This window comes from Bos indicus x Bos taurus, chromosome 17 (assembly GCF_003369695.1).
Source record: "Bos indicus x Bos taurus breed Angus x Brahman F1 hybrid chromosome 17, Bos_hybrid_MaternalHap_v2.0, whole genome shotgun sequence".
Classification (NCBI taxonomy): Eukaryota; Metazoa; Chordata; class Mammalia; order Artiodactyla; family Bovidae; genus Bos; species Bos indicus x Bos taurus.
Window position 1 is genome coordinate 43,755,319 of NC_040092.1, and position 16,399 is coordinate 43,771,717.

The window sequence follows — 16,399 nt, forward strand, 5'->3', positions numbered from 1 at the left end:
CTGGGCTGGTTTATGGGCAGGCCACACTGCTTCTCAACCGTGGTAGAGAGAAACTAGAGCTGGGTCACAGACTGCTTCAGGGATCTCAGTCAAGTCTGAGGCTGGTGGTCCTGTAATGGGGGCATCTACAGGCATGAGCTTCTGCTTGCCTTGGGTGCATTCCTGGCCACGTAAGACTGCCTCAGATTGTGGTAGAATGGGGTTGGATCCATGTACTGTGGCTTTTGCTGGATCTGCAGTCACATCAGTGATTGGCAGACTTGTTACCAGGGGAACAATCAGGTGTGGCGGGTCTGTTAGTTCTCCCATCTGGTTACTGGGCTGGTTCCTGGTGGGCAGCATTAGTTCAAGCTGCGGGAGAGTGGAACTGCAGCTGCGTAAACAGGAGTGCTCCGGGGGCCACAGTCAGGTCTAAAGTCAGCAGGCCTATTGATGAAGAGTACCCAGAAGGGTTCCTTGGGAAGGGGCTAGGTGCAGGATTGGGCAAGCAGGGCTAGAGCCAAGTCCACAGAAGATGGGGTTGCTTTGAGTCCGTAGATGACACCACAGTTGGAGGGCCTGCCACTGGTATGCAGGCTTGCCTCCTCATTTTGGGGCTCCACCAGGGTTTTACAACCTCCTACATGGATCTCAGTGCTCCCCTAAAGGCACTTTTGTCTATGGATGCTTGTTAAATATTTGTTTCTGTGAGAGAAATGGGCTGGGACCTCTTATTCTGCCATACTGCTGATATCACTCCTCTTTATTTTATTTTTAAAATATACATTAAACATACCCTATAACAGAGATTGAAATTTCACGCAACCTAAGTAAGTTTTACTATATTAAGTAATACTCTGGATGGGGGTAAGGTAGAGGAATACTCAGAATGGATATGCCAGATTATAAATTTATCATTTTAACAGGCAATATAATAAATAAAAATGAGAATTATTGAATATTCAATACCTCTAAGCTGAGTATAAAAGCACTAATTATAAACAAGCTGCTGTAAGAGCTGTATAGTCAGTATGAAAAAAAAGATCTTATGAACATCCTATTTAACTGCCAGAAACAAGAAATTTAGAATAAAATGGTTCAGTACTGTATCTCTTCTTTATGAAGAAATTAGCTTTCAAAAATAATCTTAAAAAAAAAATTCTGTTCAATGCTAAAAGTTTTTTTTCTACATAAGATATAATTATGTATCCTATAAAAAAACTAAAAAATCTGTCAAAAATTGTGTGAGTTCTGAAAATGCAAAAGAATAACTTACTTTATTTCAAGTTGTTTGATTTTATTTTCTGCTGTCTTAAGTCTCAGCTGAAGATCATCTTTTGAACGCTCGGCAACCAGGCATCTTTGGTGCATTTCTTCTAGTTTTCTGTAATCATTTTCATTAATTCTGCCTTCACGGTAAATCTGCACAAGAGGCTTATGTGTATATTACTTTGCAGAAAGAAATTATCTTAAGAAATTACACAGTTTAGAAACTGAAATAAATGGTAAGAAATAAAAACTCATGATGTGCTCATCTGTTCTCACTATAACATTATAATACATCGATAATTAATTTTGGTTGTCTCACATTTTCAAAATAAAATGCTGAAAACTGATATACAAAGTAATTGTTTATTTTTGAAAGTTATTCAATGTACTATTCAAATAGTTTTAATATGTTAGTAAGAAATTGAAAATAGCTAAAATTAAAAAATACTCTAAATGTTGCCACTTGGAGATAATTGCTTTGATTCTTTGATGAACACTTTCAGGACAATTCTGTATTGCTATATTCAAAAGTACAGATACATGCTGTGGTGTAGTGAGAACTATCTGAAAGTAACTCCAGAATCTCACTCTAGGTTAACCAGACCCTGATTTAGCTGAAATGGAGGTTTCCCCTTCCCCAACAGAAGTGGTTGTAGCCAAGTTCTGCTTCCTATGAGACTAAGCTTCCACCTATGACACTGAGAGAGTCATTTCCTAGGCAGGTTGATAGGGAGTCTAGGGGTCCCCAAGGAGAGAGGGGTCTGGAATTATCAAGGAGGAAGAAAGGACAAACTTTTTTCTTTCTCCACATTCCTTAGGATTGTATAACAATAATGTATCCTGCCTAAGGACAGTCTTTGGATTCAACCTTCTGTTAACTTAAAATTTAAATTATGGGAGTAGACCTGGTCTTTACAAGGATGTATCTGGCCTAAGGACAGTGTTATCTTAAAATGTAAATTATGGGAGTAGGTCTGATGAGGTCTTTACAACCTCCAGACATTCTTTGGATTATATAACCTCATTGTTAACACTAGCAAGTGAGTACTCTTTCTGCCCCCTTCTGATGCCTATGTCAGAAGCTTCCTCTATCTCCTTTATACTTTAATACAACTTTATTACACAAAAGCTCTGAGCGATCAAGCCTCGTTTCCGGCCCCGGATTGAATTCTTCTCCTCCGCGGGCCAAGAATCCCGGTATATTCGCGTGATTCAACAACAACCTTTCAACACAGAGGCTATAACATTCCATGAACTGCAAGGTCTCCAGATGTGAGGCAGTTCACATTTTCAGACAAACCCTACACAGAGGTACTCTTCAAATCCAGACTGCTTGGCCAAGTAACCAATGTCTTTTCCCACTGACCAGACTGCTCTGTTACTCCTGCTCTACAAAAAGACAGTATCAGCATGTCAATGTCCTGCTAGTAAAATACATACCTATACTTCAGAACCAGTGTTTATTCATTCTGACTATAGCATGCCTATCTGTAGAACAGTGGAAGAAGAGAAAGCTGTGACTTTTCTTTATCTGTTGCCTTTAGTCTCATAGGTTTTACATTTCCCCAATAAAGCCTACTCCTTAACCTATGCCATGTGATATTAAAAAACTCATCCCAAACCCTTCTGGCAGGTGGCAATCTAAATGGGATCTATTCCTATTCCACAACAGAGGGGAACTCAGAAGGGATCAATCTTGCAGGAGCAGTGACCATGAACAGCCTATCTTGAATGACATGCATATGTCTTATTTTCCCCCACAAATGGGATTATATACTATATTCTGCTTTGTAAATTACTCTTTTACTATCTGATGTTCTAATAATCTTTTTACATCAATAATATAGATATATCACATGTTTTTGATGCTATATAGCTCTTCTTTGAAACTCAAACTCTGAGTCTACCATTTGCTTTTTTTTTTTTTTTAACATCGGACAAGTTACTTAACTTCTCTATGAAAGTTCCTAATGCAGCACCTAAAACACAGTATGTGCTGAATCAAATTCAGCAGCCTTTTTACCCACAGGGTATTTTAAAAGAGTGGAATATTTGCTGCTAATTAAAAAAAAGTTATCTAAGTAAGAAGTAAATTTTAAACTATAGACTTCTTCCAACATTCTTTCTCAAATGCCACTGGGGTAAATATTCTTTCCAAACTATGAATAAAATTCTGTACTTTTAAAAGGTAAAAATCATAGCAATTTATAATTTTTTGGTTATATATACCTGCTATGTTTACAGATGGCCTATACCCAGTAAAAGTTGGTAGAAATTTTAAAAAAAGAAAGACAAAATAAAATTTAATATTGGGATGTGGTCTAAGCAAGGAATACAGTTACATCATAAAAAAGTTCAAAAAAATGCGGCCACTCTTATAAAGAAATGTATATAGGCAATATCAGTATTCAAATGCAGATTCTGAAAATACTCCAAGCAAATAAAAGAACTCACCAGGAGAATACTTATAATATAGGGGTTGCTAGTAGATAGTATGATGAAAGCAGACAGTAATGTTGAATATTTGCAGTTGGGTTTAGGTAGTTATTTTTTCCTTTTTCTTTTTACCTTTTCTAGTTCTTCTTCCACTGCTTTTTTCTCCCTGATGGCTCGTTCAATTTGATCTTGTTTTTCAGCACACTCCTATAAATTCAAATCATATTTTAAATAAACATATTTGTAAAACCTTAAGAAAAATGGGGGAAAATGGAAAAGGAAAACAATTTGTTTATAATAGAAATATCACACTTACCCTATCTATATAAGAAGATCATATTCATTATTTTTTTAAAAAAAAGCTCAATCATCAAAAGCTACCTATTTCAGGATTACAGAAATCAACTTTGGTATAGAAAGCCAGGGAGGTCTAGGTAAACATACTAGATGGAATACAGAGGTTGATGGATTCCAGGGAGAAATAAATGAAATTGCTTTCTCATATTAGTTTTTCTTTTCATATACTCTTATCACATATTTTAAAAAGGTAGCAGAACTAGACTGTGGCACACCACCATAGGGATAACCTCTAGCCTAAAACGTACATGGATATATAAATTCTACAATGGTTAATTTTCTTTTGCAAAACTTGTAAACAGCAAATTGATACAGTAAAACATTTTATTAACATGAACAGAAAACATTTCTGGCTTGAAAGTTTTCCTTTTTTTAATTTTTAATTGGAGGATGACTGCTTTATAATATTGTATTGGTTTTTGCCATACAATTAACAGGAATCAGCCATAAGTATACACATGTCCCTTCCTTTCCACACTCCTAGGTGGTCACAGAGTACCAGGTTACTGGCTTGAAAGATTTTAATCAGTAAAATCAAACAAGCTAATCAATAGTCAATACAATTTAAAGTTTTGCAAATGAGACTGAAACTAAGAACAATCATTCTAACAATGGCTCTTCACAGCTATTCTCTAGTTTTGAGAATGGGTATGGTTATTTCCTACCATTATGCTATGAATGAACCTGCTTTGTTGACAACACACTGCTAATACTCAATTATTATCTTTATCATAATTATATTTTACAGAAGTACAACATACACTGCTATACTTAAAATGGATAAGGCCCTACTGAATAGCACATGGAACTCTGCTCACTGTTATGTAACAGCCTAGATGGGAGGAGAGCTTGGGGGAGAATGGGTACATGTATATTATGGCTGAGTCCTTTCGCTGTTCACCTGAAACCATAATACAAAGTAAAAAGCTTAAAAAATGTTTTTAAAGCTTCTAAAATAAATCAGATAATTAATCTAAGTTTATCTTTTATTAAGAGAGAACTTACTGTGTAAGATAACATTCATGTAGTAAGTAGCTAATATGAAAAGGTAGTATTGTGGTACAAAATTTGGGATTTCGCTTATGTTCATACCCATCTCATGAAATTTTTTTTTTTTTTTTTTTCGGTGAACAAGGCCCACACTTTATTTTCCAAAGTAGTTTTTATACCTTAAGTTGTGCATAGAGGATAATGGGGGAAGGGGTAGAGTCAGCAGTAAGCCAGGCTTTCTTCTTGCAAACTTATCATATGCAAAAGTTTAGGTGATTTACATCATCTTCTGGCCTGGAGGCCTGTTAACATTTTAAGACCCTTTCTTAAGAAAACTTGTTTTTCTCTAAAGGTGATTAGTCAGGCGCCACCCTCCAAAACCATTAGATAAACTTGCATTCCTATAGGGCAAAGGTGTGGTGGGCTATAACAAGAAAACGAATTAACTCAAGGGTCCAAGGTTACAAACATTAAAGCTACTACTTACATTTTTTTTTTTTTTAATTTTTTTAAATTTTATTTTTAAACTTTACATAATTGTATTAGTTTTGCCAAATATGAAAATGAATCCGCCACAGATATACACGTGCTACCCATCCTGAACCCTCCTCCCTCCTCCCTCCCCACACCATCCCTCTGGGTCATCCCAGTGCACCAGCCCCAAGCAACCAGTATCGTGCATCGAACCTGGACTGGCATCTTGTTTCATACATGATATTTTACATGTTTCAATGCCATTCTCCCAAATCTTCCCACCCTCTCCCTCTCCCACAGAGTCCATAAGACTGTTCTATACATCAGTGTCTCTTTTGCTGTCTCGTACACAGGGTTATTGTTGCCATCTTTCTAAATTCCATATATATGCGTTAGTATACTGTATTGGTGTTTTTCCTCCTGGCTTACTTCACTCTGTATAATAGGCTCCAGTTTCATCCACCTCATTAGAACTGATTCAAATGTATTCTTTTTAATGGCTGAGTAATACTCCATTATGTATATGTACCATAGCTTTCTTATCCATTCATCTGCTGATGGACATCTAGGTTGCTTCCATGTCTTGGCTATTATAAACAGTGCTGCGATGAACATTGGGGTACACGTGTCTCTTTCCCTTCTGGTTTCCTCAGTGTGTATGCCCAGCAGTGGGACTGCTGGATCATAAGGCAGTTCTATCTCTAGTTTTTTAAGGAATCTCCACACTGTTCTCCATAGTGGCTGTACTAGTTTGCATTCCCACCAACAGTGTAAGAGGGTTCCCTTTTCTCCACACCCTCTCCAGCATTTATTATTTGTAGACTTTTGGATCATAGCCATTCTGACTGGTGTGAAATGGTACCTCATAGTGGTTTTTTGACTATTTCTTAGAGCAGTTTAGGATCACAGTAAAACTGAGGGGAAGTTACAGATTTCCCCTATACTTCCTTCCATCATACATAGATAACCTCTCCCATTATTAGCATCCTGCAATGGTAGCGGCACATTTGTTAAAACTGATGTACCGACATCACACATCATTATCACCTACAGTCCATAGTTTAGAGTTCAATTTTGGTGCTGTATACTTTGAGTTTGAAAAGATTTATAATGACATATATCCACTATTATAGTATCATATAGAGTAGTTTCACTGGTCTAAAAATTTTTGCAGGTATCTGCTGTTAATCACCACCAATATTCCTACCTTTTGGACAAGAAATTTGTCCAAATGATACTAGAAAATTTTTCAAGTATTTGTGGAGTATTTTCAAAATCATACCCCCAAAGTGTATCATAAAGACAATCTCAATAAATATTGAGAATCAATATCACACTGATTATCATATAGGCCATGATCATGGTTCTAAAAAAGATCATAATGAATGTCTCAAATTACCTGTATGAATTTGGGGATTTATAACCAATCCTTTACCTTATTTGCTATAGATTAACAAAAACCTCTGCTACTTGGCAGAAGTAAAACCTTGAGTATTTCAAGAGAAACTCTGTTACATTGCTCTTTAAAGGGGGTACATGGCTTGAGATAAAACTGACTCTGATCTTTTCTTCAGCTCAGTTCAGTTGCGTCTAACTCTTTGCAACCCCATGGACTGCAGTGTGCCTGGCTTCCCTGTCCATCACCAACTCCCAGAGCTTGCTCAAACTCATGTACATGGAGTCAGTGATGCCTATCCAAAAAGTCTGCACAATACCCTAAAATATAAGGTTTTCTCTTTCCTGCATGCATAACTTAGGTCGGGTTACCTAAAGTATGGTTAACTTCCCTATCTTCATCTTTATAGCATAAAGGGTAAAACTGGTAATGAAGAATAGAAATCAAAAGTCAGCATCAGGTTATTACGCCTCAAACTGCAGTCTGAGTTTCCGAGAAAATGTGTTTTTTAAAGTAGTTGAACATGTCATACTTCAAGCATACCTCTAAGTGCTTAATATTTAAAAAAACTCCAGTTAGTACAGCTTTTTTCACAAAACCAATATGATATCAGATAATATTTAATATCTTTATAAAAATCCACCTAGTTATGAGTTATGAATGTTTTACTATAAATCCTAAGAAGCATCTCTTAAGACACATTGAAATTATAATTCTTTTTTACTCTAAAGTGAGTTTATATAGCTCTGTTACACAGCTATCAATTATTTTTAAAATCTCTGCAGACTTTATATAGTATCTATTTCTAAATAGAAAGAAATAATGTTCTTGTCCCTCCAGAGTTTACATCTATTAAATAATCCTAGACTAGAATGTAGAAAAATATGATCATTCTTTTAGAGGTGTTAAAATATCAATTAGTCAGTAACTATTTATTGAAAATATATTGTGCAAAATACTGTATTAAGTAATGGAGAAAAGAAAGGAAAGCATAAGACTTTGCTACTGTGAAGTACTTACAAGCTACTTGGAAAGATAAGACTTTCATGGAGAAAGACAAAGAAGGGACGGCAGGGAGCAAGAACGAAGACAAGGAGATAGAAAAGAAGGCATATGTGATGTTTTACACTTATTACCAGACATAATTCATTGATAAATTTTTTAAGAAAGATTAAAAATGACATAGAGATTCAGAAAGGATGAGTTTGCAAAACTGGAAATGACAGTCTTTCTAATCTCTGTAAACTGTTTTACTTTTATGCCCCTGTGGACAAAGTTATTAAATTCCACTTCATCAAATCTTCGAGTTAAATTTAAATTTATACATTTAATCCCACCTTGAGTTCCACAAGTACTCTTTCCTCTTCCTTCTTTGCCTGCCCATCCCCCAGTACGCATTTCTCTTTGGAAGACCACCTTCCTTCCTTCCCCGTGCTGTGTATACTTTCTTTTCTCTGACCTCTCGGATGAACCCAGCACACGGCAGCAACTGCACCTGGATGCTTCAGCAGTACCCTGTGCATTCTTCGTCCAAAAACGGTAATCATATTGAAACATGATAAATGTCATCCATCTTTCTTACCAGACCATAAGTTCCAAGATTGCAGGTAGTGTGTTCATCTTGATTTTTTTTCTTTTCCTAGCATCTAGCTCAGTCCCTGCATTAATAACTATCTTCTGAATAAATGGATGCTCAATAATGTGATCTTGACCTTTAAAATAAGCAATATTCAGAAGAAAATGTCAACATAGTTTTCTAACATACCATTTGAAGGGCTGAAAGTTCTTCTGTTAGTTGAGAAATCTGTATATTATATTGTTTTCTTGTGTTTATAATCTGTAAAGTAAGATACATATGAATTAAGTCTACAATAAAAATAATTAACACCTAATAAAACATGTATACTACTAATTTTGATTAAAAATAAAATTATAATTTTTAAGGCATAAAGGATAAACACAAAATGTATGGAAGAGTCAAGAATTTATCATGATAGTGAAAGTAAATGAACAAGACGATAAATCCTAAAGGACAGTGATTGTTAAATTTCCTGTCTTAAGATCCTTGTATACTATAAAAACAAAGACTTTTGGTTTTACAGTGAGTTTTCTTTCTATTAAAATTTATCATATTAGAAAGGAAAACAAAATTTCAAAATATTTACTTATTAAAGAAACCTATATGCAGGTCAGGAAGCAACAGTTAGAACTGGACACAAAACAACAGATTGGTTCCAAATAGGAAAAGGAGTACATCAGGCTGCATATTGTCATCCTGCTTATTTAACTTCTATGCAGAGTATATCATGAGAAACGCTGGGCTGGAGGAAGCACAAGCTGGAATCAAGACTGCTGGAAGAAATATCAATAACCTCAGATATGCAGATGACACCACCCTTATGGCAGAAAGTGAAGAGCAACTAAAAAGGCTCTTGATCAAAGTGAAAGAGGAGAGTGAAAAAGTTGGCTTAAAGCTCAACATTCAGAAAACAAAGATCATGGCATCTGGTCCCATCACTTCATGGGAAATAGATGGGGAAACAGTGGAAACAGTGTCAGACTTTATTTTTTTGGGCTCCCAAATCACTGCAGATGGTGACTGCAGCCATGAAATTAAAAGACGCTTACTCCTTGGAAGGAAAGTTATGATCAACCTATGCTATGTTAAGTCACTTCAGTCGTGTCCGACTCTGCGCAACCCCATATACGGCAGCCCACCAGGCTCCCCCGTCCCTGGGATTCTCCAGGCAAGAACACTGGAGTGGGCTGCCATTTCCTTCTCCAATGCATGAAAGTGAAAAGTGAAAGTGAAGTCGCTCAGTTGAGTCCGACTCCCAGCGACCCCATGGACTGCAGCCCAAAAAGCAGAGACTTTGCTTTGCCAACAAAGGTCTGTTTAGTCAAGGCTATGGTTTTTCCAGTGGTCATCTATGGATGTGAAAGTTGGACTGTGAAGAAAGCTGAGCGCCAAAGAATTGATGCTTTTGAACTGTGGTGTTGGAGAAGACTCTTGAGAGTCTCTTGGACTGCAAGGAGATCCAACCAGTCCATCCTAAAGGAGATCAGTCCTGGGTGTTCATTGGAAGGACGGATGCTAAAGCTGAAACTCCAATACTTTGGCCACCTCATGCGAAGAGTTGACTCATTAGAAAAGACTCTGATGCTAGGAGGGATTGGGGGCAGGAGGAGAAGGGGACAACAGAGGATGAGATGGCTGGATGGCATCACTGACTTGATGGATGTGAGTTTGGTAAACTCCGGGAGTTGGTGATGGACAGGGAGGGCTGGCGTGCTGAGATTCATGGGGTCGCAAAGAGTCTGACACGACTAAGTGACTGAACTGAACTGAATCCCTTATAAGTAAAAGTAACAAGTTGTCACAGGTTAAAATAAAAAAATATACTTTTTTGAAAATATGTATATTTTCCAAAAATTAAAAAATATTTAGAAAAGTGGTATTATTTTACATTTATGCAAATATCCTTAGTGTCTCTGGCTTAATAGAAGATGGACTCTCACCTTTTTCTAGCAAAACAAGAGATGATTCTACACATGGACATCACCAGGTGGTCAATATCAAAATCAGATTGATTATATTCTTTGCAGTTGAAGATGGAGAAGCTCTATACGGTTAGCAAAAACAAAATGGGGAGCTGACTGTGACTCAGATCAGCAGCTTTACTGCAAAATTCAGGCTTAAATGGAAGAAAGTAGGGAAACCACTAGCCATTCAGGTATGACCTAAACAAAATCACTTATGATTTTATAGTAGGCATGATGAATAGACTCAAGGGATTAGATTTCACAGACGAAGTGCCTGAAGAACTATGGATGGAGGTTTGCAACACTATAGGAGGCAGTGACCAAAACCACCCCAAAGAAAAATAAATGCAAGAAGGCAAAGTGGTTGTCTGAGGAGGCTTTATAAATAGCTGAGGAAAGAAGAGAAGCAAAAAGCAAGAGAGAAAGAGAAAGATATACCCAACTGAATTCAGAATTCCAGTGAAGAGCAAGGAGAGATAAGAAAGGCTTGTTAAATGAACAATGCAAAGAAATGGAGGAAAACAATAGAATGGGAAAGACTAGAGAGCTCTTCAAGAAAATTAGAGATACAAAATGAACATTTTTTGTAAGGATGGGTACAATAAAGGACAGAAACAGTAAGGACCTAACAGAAGCAGATTTAGAGATTAAGAAGAGGTATCAAGAATACACAGAAGAACTATACCAAAAAAGTCTTAATGATCCAGATAACCATGATGGTATGGTCACTCACCTATAGCCAGACATCCTGGAGTGTAAAGTCAAGTGGGCCTTAGGAAGCATTATTATGAACAAAGCTAGTGGAAGTGACGGAATTCCAGCTGAGCTATTTCAAATCCTAAAAGATGATGTTGTTAAAGCACTGAACTCAATATGTCAGTAATTGGGAAAACAGCACTGGCCACAGAACTGGAAAAGGTCAGTTTTCACTGCAATGCCAAAGAATGTTCAAACTACCACACAACTGCACTCCGTTCACATGCTAGCAAGGTTACACTGAGAATCTTCAAGCTAGGCTTCAGCAGTACGTGAACTGAGAACCTGCAGATGTACAACCTGGGTTTAGAAAAGGCCGAGGAACCAGAGATCAAACTGCCAAAGTCCACTGGATCATAGAGAAAGTAAGGGAATTCTGGAAAAACATCTACTTCTGCTTCACTGACTCTGCTAAAGGCTCTGACTGTGGAGGAAAAGGGGAAATAGTGATAGATTTTCCTTTCTTTGACTCCAAAATCACTGAGGATGGTTGGCTGGAGTCATGAAAGTAAAAGATGCTTCCTCCTTGGAAAGAAAGCCATGACAAACCTAGACAGCATATTAAAAGCAGAGACTTCATTTTGCCAACAAAGAGCCAAAGCTATGGTTTTTCCAGTACTCATGTACACGTGTGAGAGTTGGACTATAAAGAAGGCTGAACGCTTAACACTTCATGCTTTCGAACTGTGGTGCTGGACAAGATTCTTGAGAGTCCCTTGGGCTGCAAAGAGATCAAACCAGTCAATCCTAAAGGAAAAAAATCCCTGAGTATTTTTCATTGGAAGGACTGATGCTGAAGCTGAAACTCCAATACTCTGGCCACGTGATGTGAAGAGTTGACTTGCTGGAAAGGATCCTGATGCTGGGAGATTGAGGGCAGGAGGAAAAGGGGGTGACAGAGGACGAGATGGCTGGATGGCATCACCGACTCAATGGACATGAGTATGAGCAAATTCCGGGAGACAGTGAAGGACAGAGAAGCCTGGCGTGCTGCAGTCTATGGGGTCTCAAAGAGTCAGACACGACTTAACAAGAACAGAGACATGGTAGGCTTCCTAAGTGGTTCAGTGGCAAAGAATCTGCCCACCGATGCAAGAGCTGCAGGGGACACAGGTTCAATCATTGAATCAGGAAGATCCGTGGAGGAGGAAATGACAACCCACTTCAGTTTTCCTGTCAGGATAATCCCATGGACAGAGGAGCCTCGAGGGCTACAGTTTATGGGGTGGCAAAGAGTCGAACACAACTGTTCATGCATGCAGGCACAGAGATATGGCAGTCAAATTCAATGATGCATAAACATGGACTGGATCCTGAACTTTAAAATCTAAGCAGCTTTAAAGAATATTCTAGAGAAATCTGAGTGTGGATTGAAATAATACTGATTTTTTAGAGATATGGTAATACTGCTGTGGTTGTGTAACAAAATGCCCTTTGTCTAGGAAACAGATGTCAAGATGAAGTGTCTTGAGGCCTGAATCTTATATCTGAATGTGTGGCAAAAGGGGAAGAGTGTGTATGGAACATAGAGAGACACTAAAAGTTTTCTGGGTGAGAGAGAAATAAGTGTTCATTATACAATTCTTTCATTTTCACAGATTTGGAAATTTCTGGAAAAAAAAAAAAGTACAAAATGAATTATAAAGAATTTCTCATAGCTATTGAGTTGAGCTCATTTGCATCTCAGTTATGCTGCTTCCTAGAGGTGGAACCCTAAGAAAGCTAGCTAACTCTGTTTTTTAGATTTTTCGTCTTTAAAATGGGTTTTTGTGGTTTCTTACTCCTAAGCTCACTTTAAATTTTTTGACTTTACCCTCACCACTTATGAATTAATTCATAATACAGGAAAAGACAAATATTATGTCCTCCCTATTTCTTCATATGTAGGCAAAAGTATATTTCCAAGATAGTTTATTTAAAAAATTTTTTTGTATTTATTTATTTGGTTGTGCTGGGTCTTCTTTGTGGCATGTGGGATCCAGTTCCCAGACCAGGGATCAAACCCAGGCCCCCTGCATTTGGAGTGCAGAGTCTTGGCCACTGGACCACCAGAGAAGTTCCTCTAAGACACTTTTAACTTTCATAAAGCTCAGAATTCAAACCAAAAAACACAACTCATTATTTTTAACACAAAAATACAAGATTTAGTTTTGATAATGGAATTGTAAACAATAACGCAATTCACAAACTATATGGTATCAGCATAATGTGATTGAATAGCCCTAGGCAGGAAATGGCAACCCACTCCAGTGTTCTTGCCTGAAGAATCCCAGGGATGGGGGAGCCTGGTGGGCCACTGTCTATGGGGTTGCACAGAGTCGGACATGACTGAAGCAACTTAGCAGCAGCAGCAGCAGCAGGCTCAGTACAGCAAGGAGAAGGTATGAGTCTAAGTTCTGGCTTTAATTAGTATATAATTTTGAGTGAATCAATAACCTCTCATGGGTTTAAGCTTCATTACCAATGAAATAAGAGATTAAAGCAGATTTCTCTAGTACGCTTGTTCTAAGATACTGCAAATAACAGGAGGTTTTCTTCTTTTGCTTCTTATATATCCCAAGATTCTTTTTGATCCTTCTTCTTGACTTTATACTTTAGGTGAGTTCATCTTCACTATATTCCTAGTCTAAATCTCTCTCCTTCCCACTTACTCTACCCACAACCTCTATTTCACTCCAGCTGTAATGTTAGGGGCTACCATCGTGAGATGATTTTTATGTGATATTTAGTACAGCTGATACAACCAGTTGATAGTTACTTACCTAGGTCCATAAGGCAAAAACTCAGGTAGTATCTAGTCTTAAGCTGTGCAATTCTGTAAAATTTTCAATTTTAAATATAATTAAAACTCCTTACCGCTGTCCTGGTTCTTAGGGAAGCATCTTTCACAATCTGAGAAACCGTTTTTTTCATTTCCTCTATAGCTTCTTGTTTTTGCTTCTCCTCAAGCAGAGCCTTCAGAAAATAATTTGATGTTATTATAGATCACATCATTATCAAGATTATATAATAAGTGGGTAAAAACCTGTCTACTAATCACTTTCTTGAAAGCATACATCTTATTTGAAACTTCTGAGACATCTCTAGTTGGAGATCTTGTCTAAGTTATGAATGATATTTATTTCCTCTAACTTCCTCACCTGATCTTGTCCTCACTAAAAAATTATTATTCTCCTTTGATATTTATTTCAGCCAGTACCATCACTCTTCTGATCCCTACAGATGGAAATTTAGAATTGTTTGAATTTTCTTTCTGTTTTATTCCCTATGTAAAATTTGTCAAATTTAAGTAATCAAATTAAATGTTATATTCTTGGAGAAACCTCTTAGGCTTTCCTTTCTATTAATTAATTTATTATTCCATTCCTTTCCACTATTTGCTTTTATTCAAATTATGTCACTTGTCACCTCATACTTCCATCACTGCAGATACTACCCACTTCATCTCAATGCTATTTCTAACCAACCAATCATTTTCATTTCCCCTAAAAAAACACTCTTATAATCCTAGTTCTGTTGTCAGTCACATCCCATTTCTTTGCTTTCTTGTGGAACAAAACTTTTCTAAAGTCAGCACTTGCTCATTTCCAAAACTTTCTCTTCTGTTCACCATAATCAGGCCTTCACCATCATCTCTACACTGCTAACTCAAGAGTCACCTCTGAGTTATTATCTTATGGGATCTGTCAAGCGCTACTTGAGATAAAAATTTTATTTTTCTTGTTTTACTTTCTTTACTTTGCTTTTAGCATATCATAATATTGGTTTTCCTCTTAACTCACTGATTATTCCTTTTTAGTCTACATTGCTGTTTCTTCCTCTTCCCTTGAACCTCTTTATTAATGGACAACCCAAGACTTAGTTCTTGGTCTTTTTCTCTATTCAAATCTCTCTCTTGGTGTCCTAATCCAAACTCATGGTTTTAAATATCATTTATATGCTGACAAGTCCCAAGTTTATATCTCTAGTTCAAATATCTTCCTGAGCCTGGAACTTCTAAAATTTTAGGTTTGAGTCAATCTTTTTTTTTTAATTAAATATCATTACTTACTAGTGGTTCTCTGTTTTGACACCACTATCTTCCAAAGATACCATACACATTCCTATCTCTATTTTTTGTTTGTTTTAATAAATTTCATCCCACTTATATAGGTAAGCTAGTGAGAAGTAACAGCTATTCTGATATAACAACCTTGTCAGGGAGAATGGGACAATGGGAAAAGGGAAGTTTCATAAGAAAACCATGCTAAAGCTGTCTTTCATGCCTGTGTGTATGACTGGTTCAAAGAACTTTTGACTTCTTGGAACAAGCAACTAAAGGTGGTAACTCTCTGGTAATTAAGCAGTGAGTCAAGAGGAAACTTAATATACACTGCAGACATAAACATGAAATTTGACTCAAGACCATTTGTAGACTTGAGACCTGGTTGAAAAAATTTAAGGGACAAGCAGTGAGTATCACTACTATCTTCTCTGTCCACTGTGCTCCACATAAAACGATCATCTTTATGATCTGATGTTAAGAACACTCACATGGTTAAGCTTCAGAGAAGATAAATAATTTTACCCTGCTCTTAATTTTTCTAGTTAACTTAGGTGTTTAGAGGAATTTCCAAGAATATTGCATATTTTGTGCCTTTCATCCTAGTTCTAGTAGACAGTATTCAGATCACCATTCATTGATGACTACTGATGAACTCAGATGACCACTATATCTACTACTGTGGGCAAGAGTCCCTTAGAAGAAATGGAGTAGGCCTCTTAAGTCAATAAGAGAGTCCAGAATGTAGTGCTTGGGTGCAATCTCAAAAATCACAGAATGATCTCTGCTTGTTTCCAAGGCAAACCATTCAACATCATAGTAATCTAAATCTATGCCCCAACCACTGATGCTGAAGAAGCTGAAGGTGACCAGGTCTATGAAGATCCACAAGATCTTCTAGAACTGACATCAAAAAAAGATGTCCTTTTCATCACAGGGGACTGGAATGAAAAAATAGGAAGTCAATAGACACCTGGAGTAACAGGGAAGCTTGGCTTTGGAATACACAAATGAAGCAGAGCAAAGGCTAACAGAGTTTTGACAAGAGAACGCACTGGTCATAGCAAACACCCTCTTCAACAACACAAGATATAACTCTACACATTGATATCACCAGATGGTTGATAACAAAACCAGATTGATTATATTCTTTGCTG

At 37.1% G+C, this 16,399-nt stretch overlaps 1 protein-coding gene across 1 annotated transcript in view; it reads right to left on the reverse strand.

The window, feature by feature from the left end:
* Positions 1–16,399, reverse strand: part of SCLT1 (sodium channel and clathrin linker 1) — a 226,177-nt gene that overhangs the window by 76,039 nt on the left and 133,739 nt on the right. Inside the window, exons 13-16 of the mRNA XM_027567331.1 lie at positions 14,057–14,155; positions 8,667–8,738; positions 3,817–3,891; positions 1,256–1,401 (exon numbers count right to left, since the gene is read on the reverse strand). Of these exons, the coding sequence (XP_027423132.1) occupies positions 1,256–1,401; positions 3,817–3,891; positions 8,667–8,738; positions 14,057–14,155 (392 nt within the window). The remainder of the gene's footprint in view (positions 1–1,255; positions 1,402–3,816; positions 3,892–8,666; positions 8,739–14,056; positions 14,156–16,399) is intronic.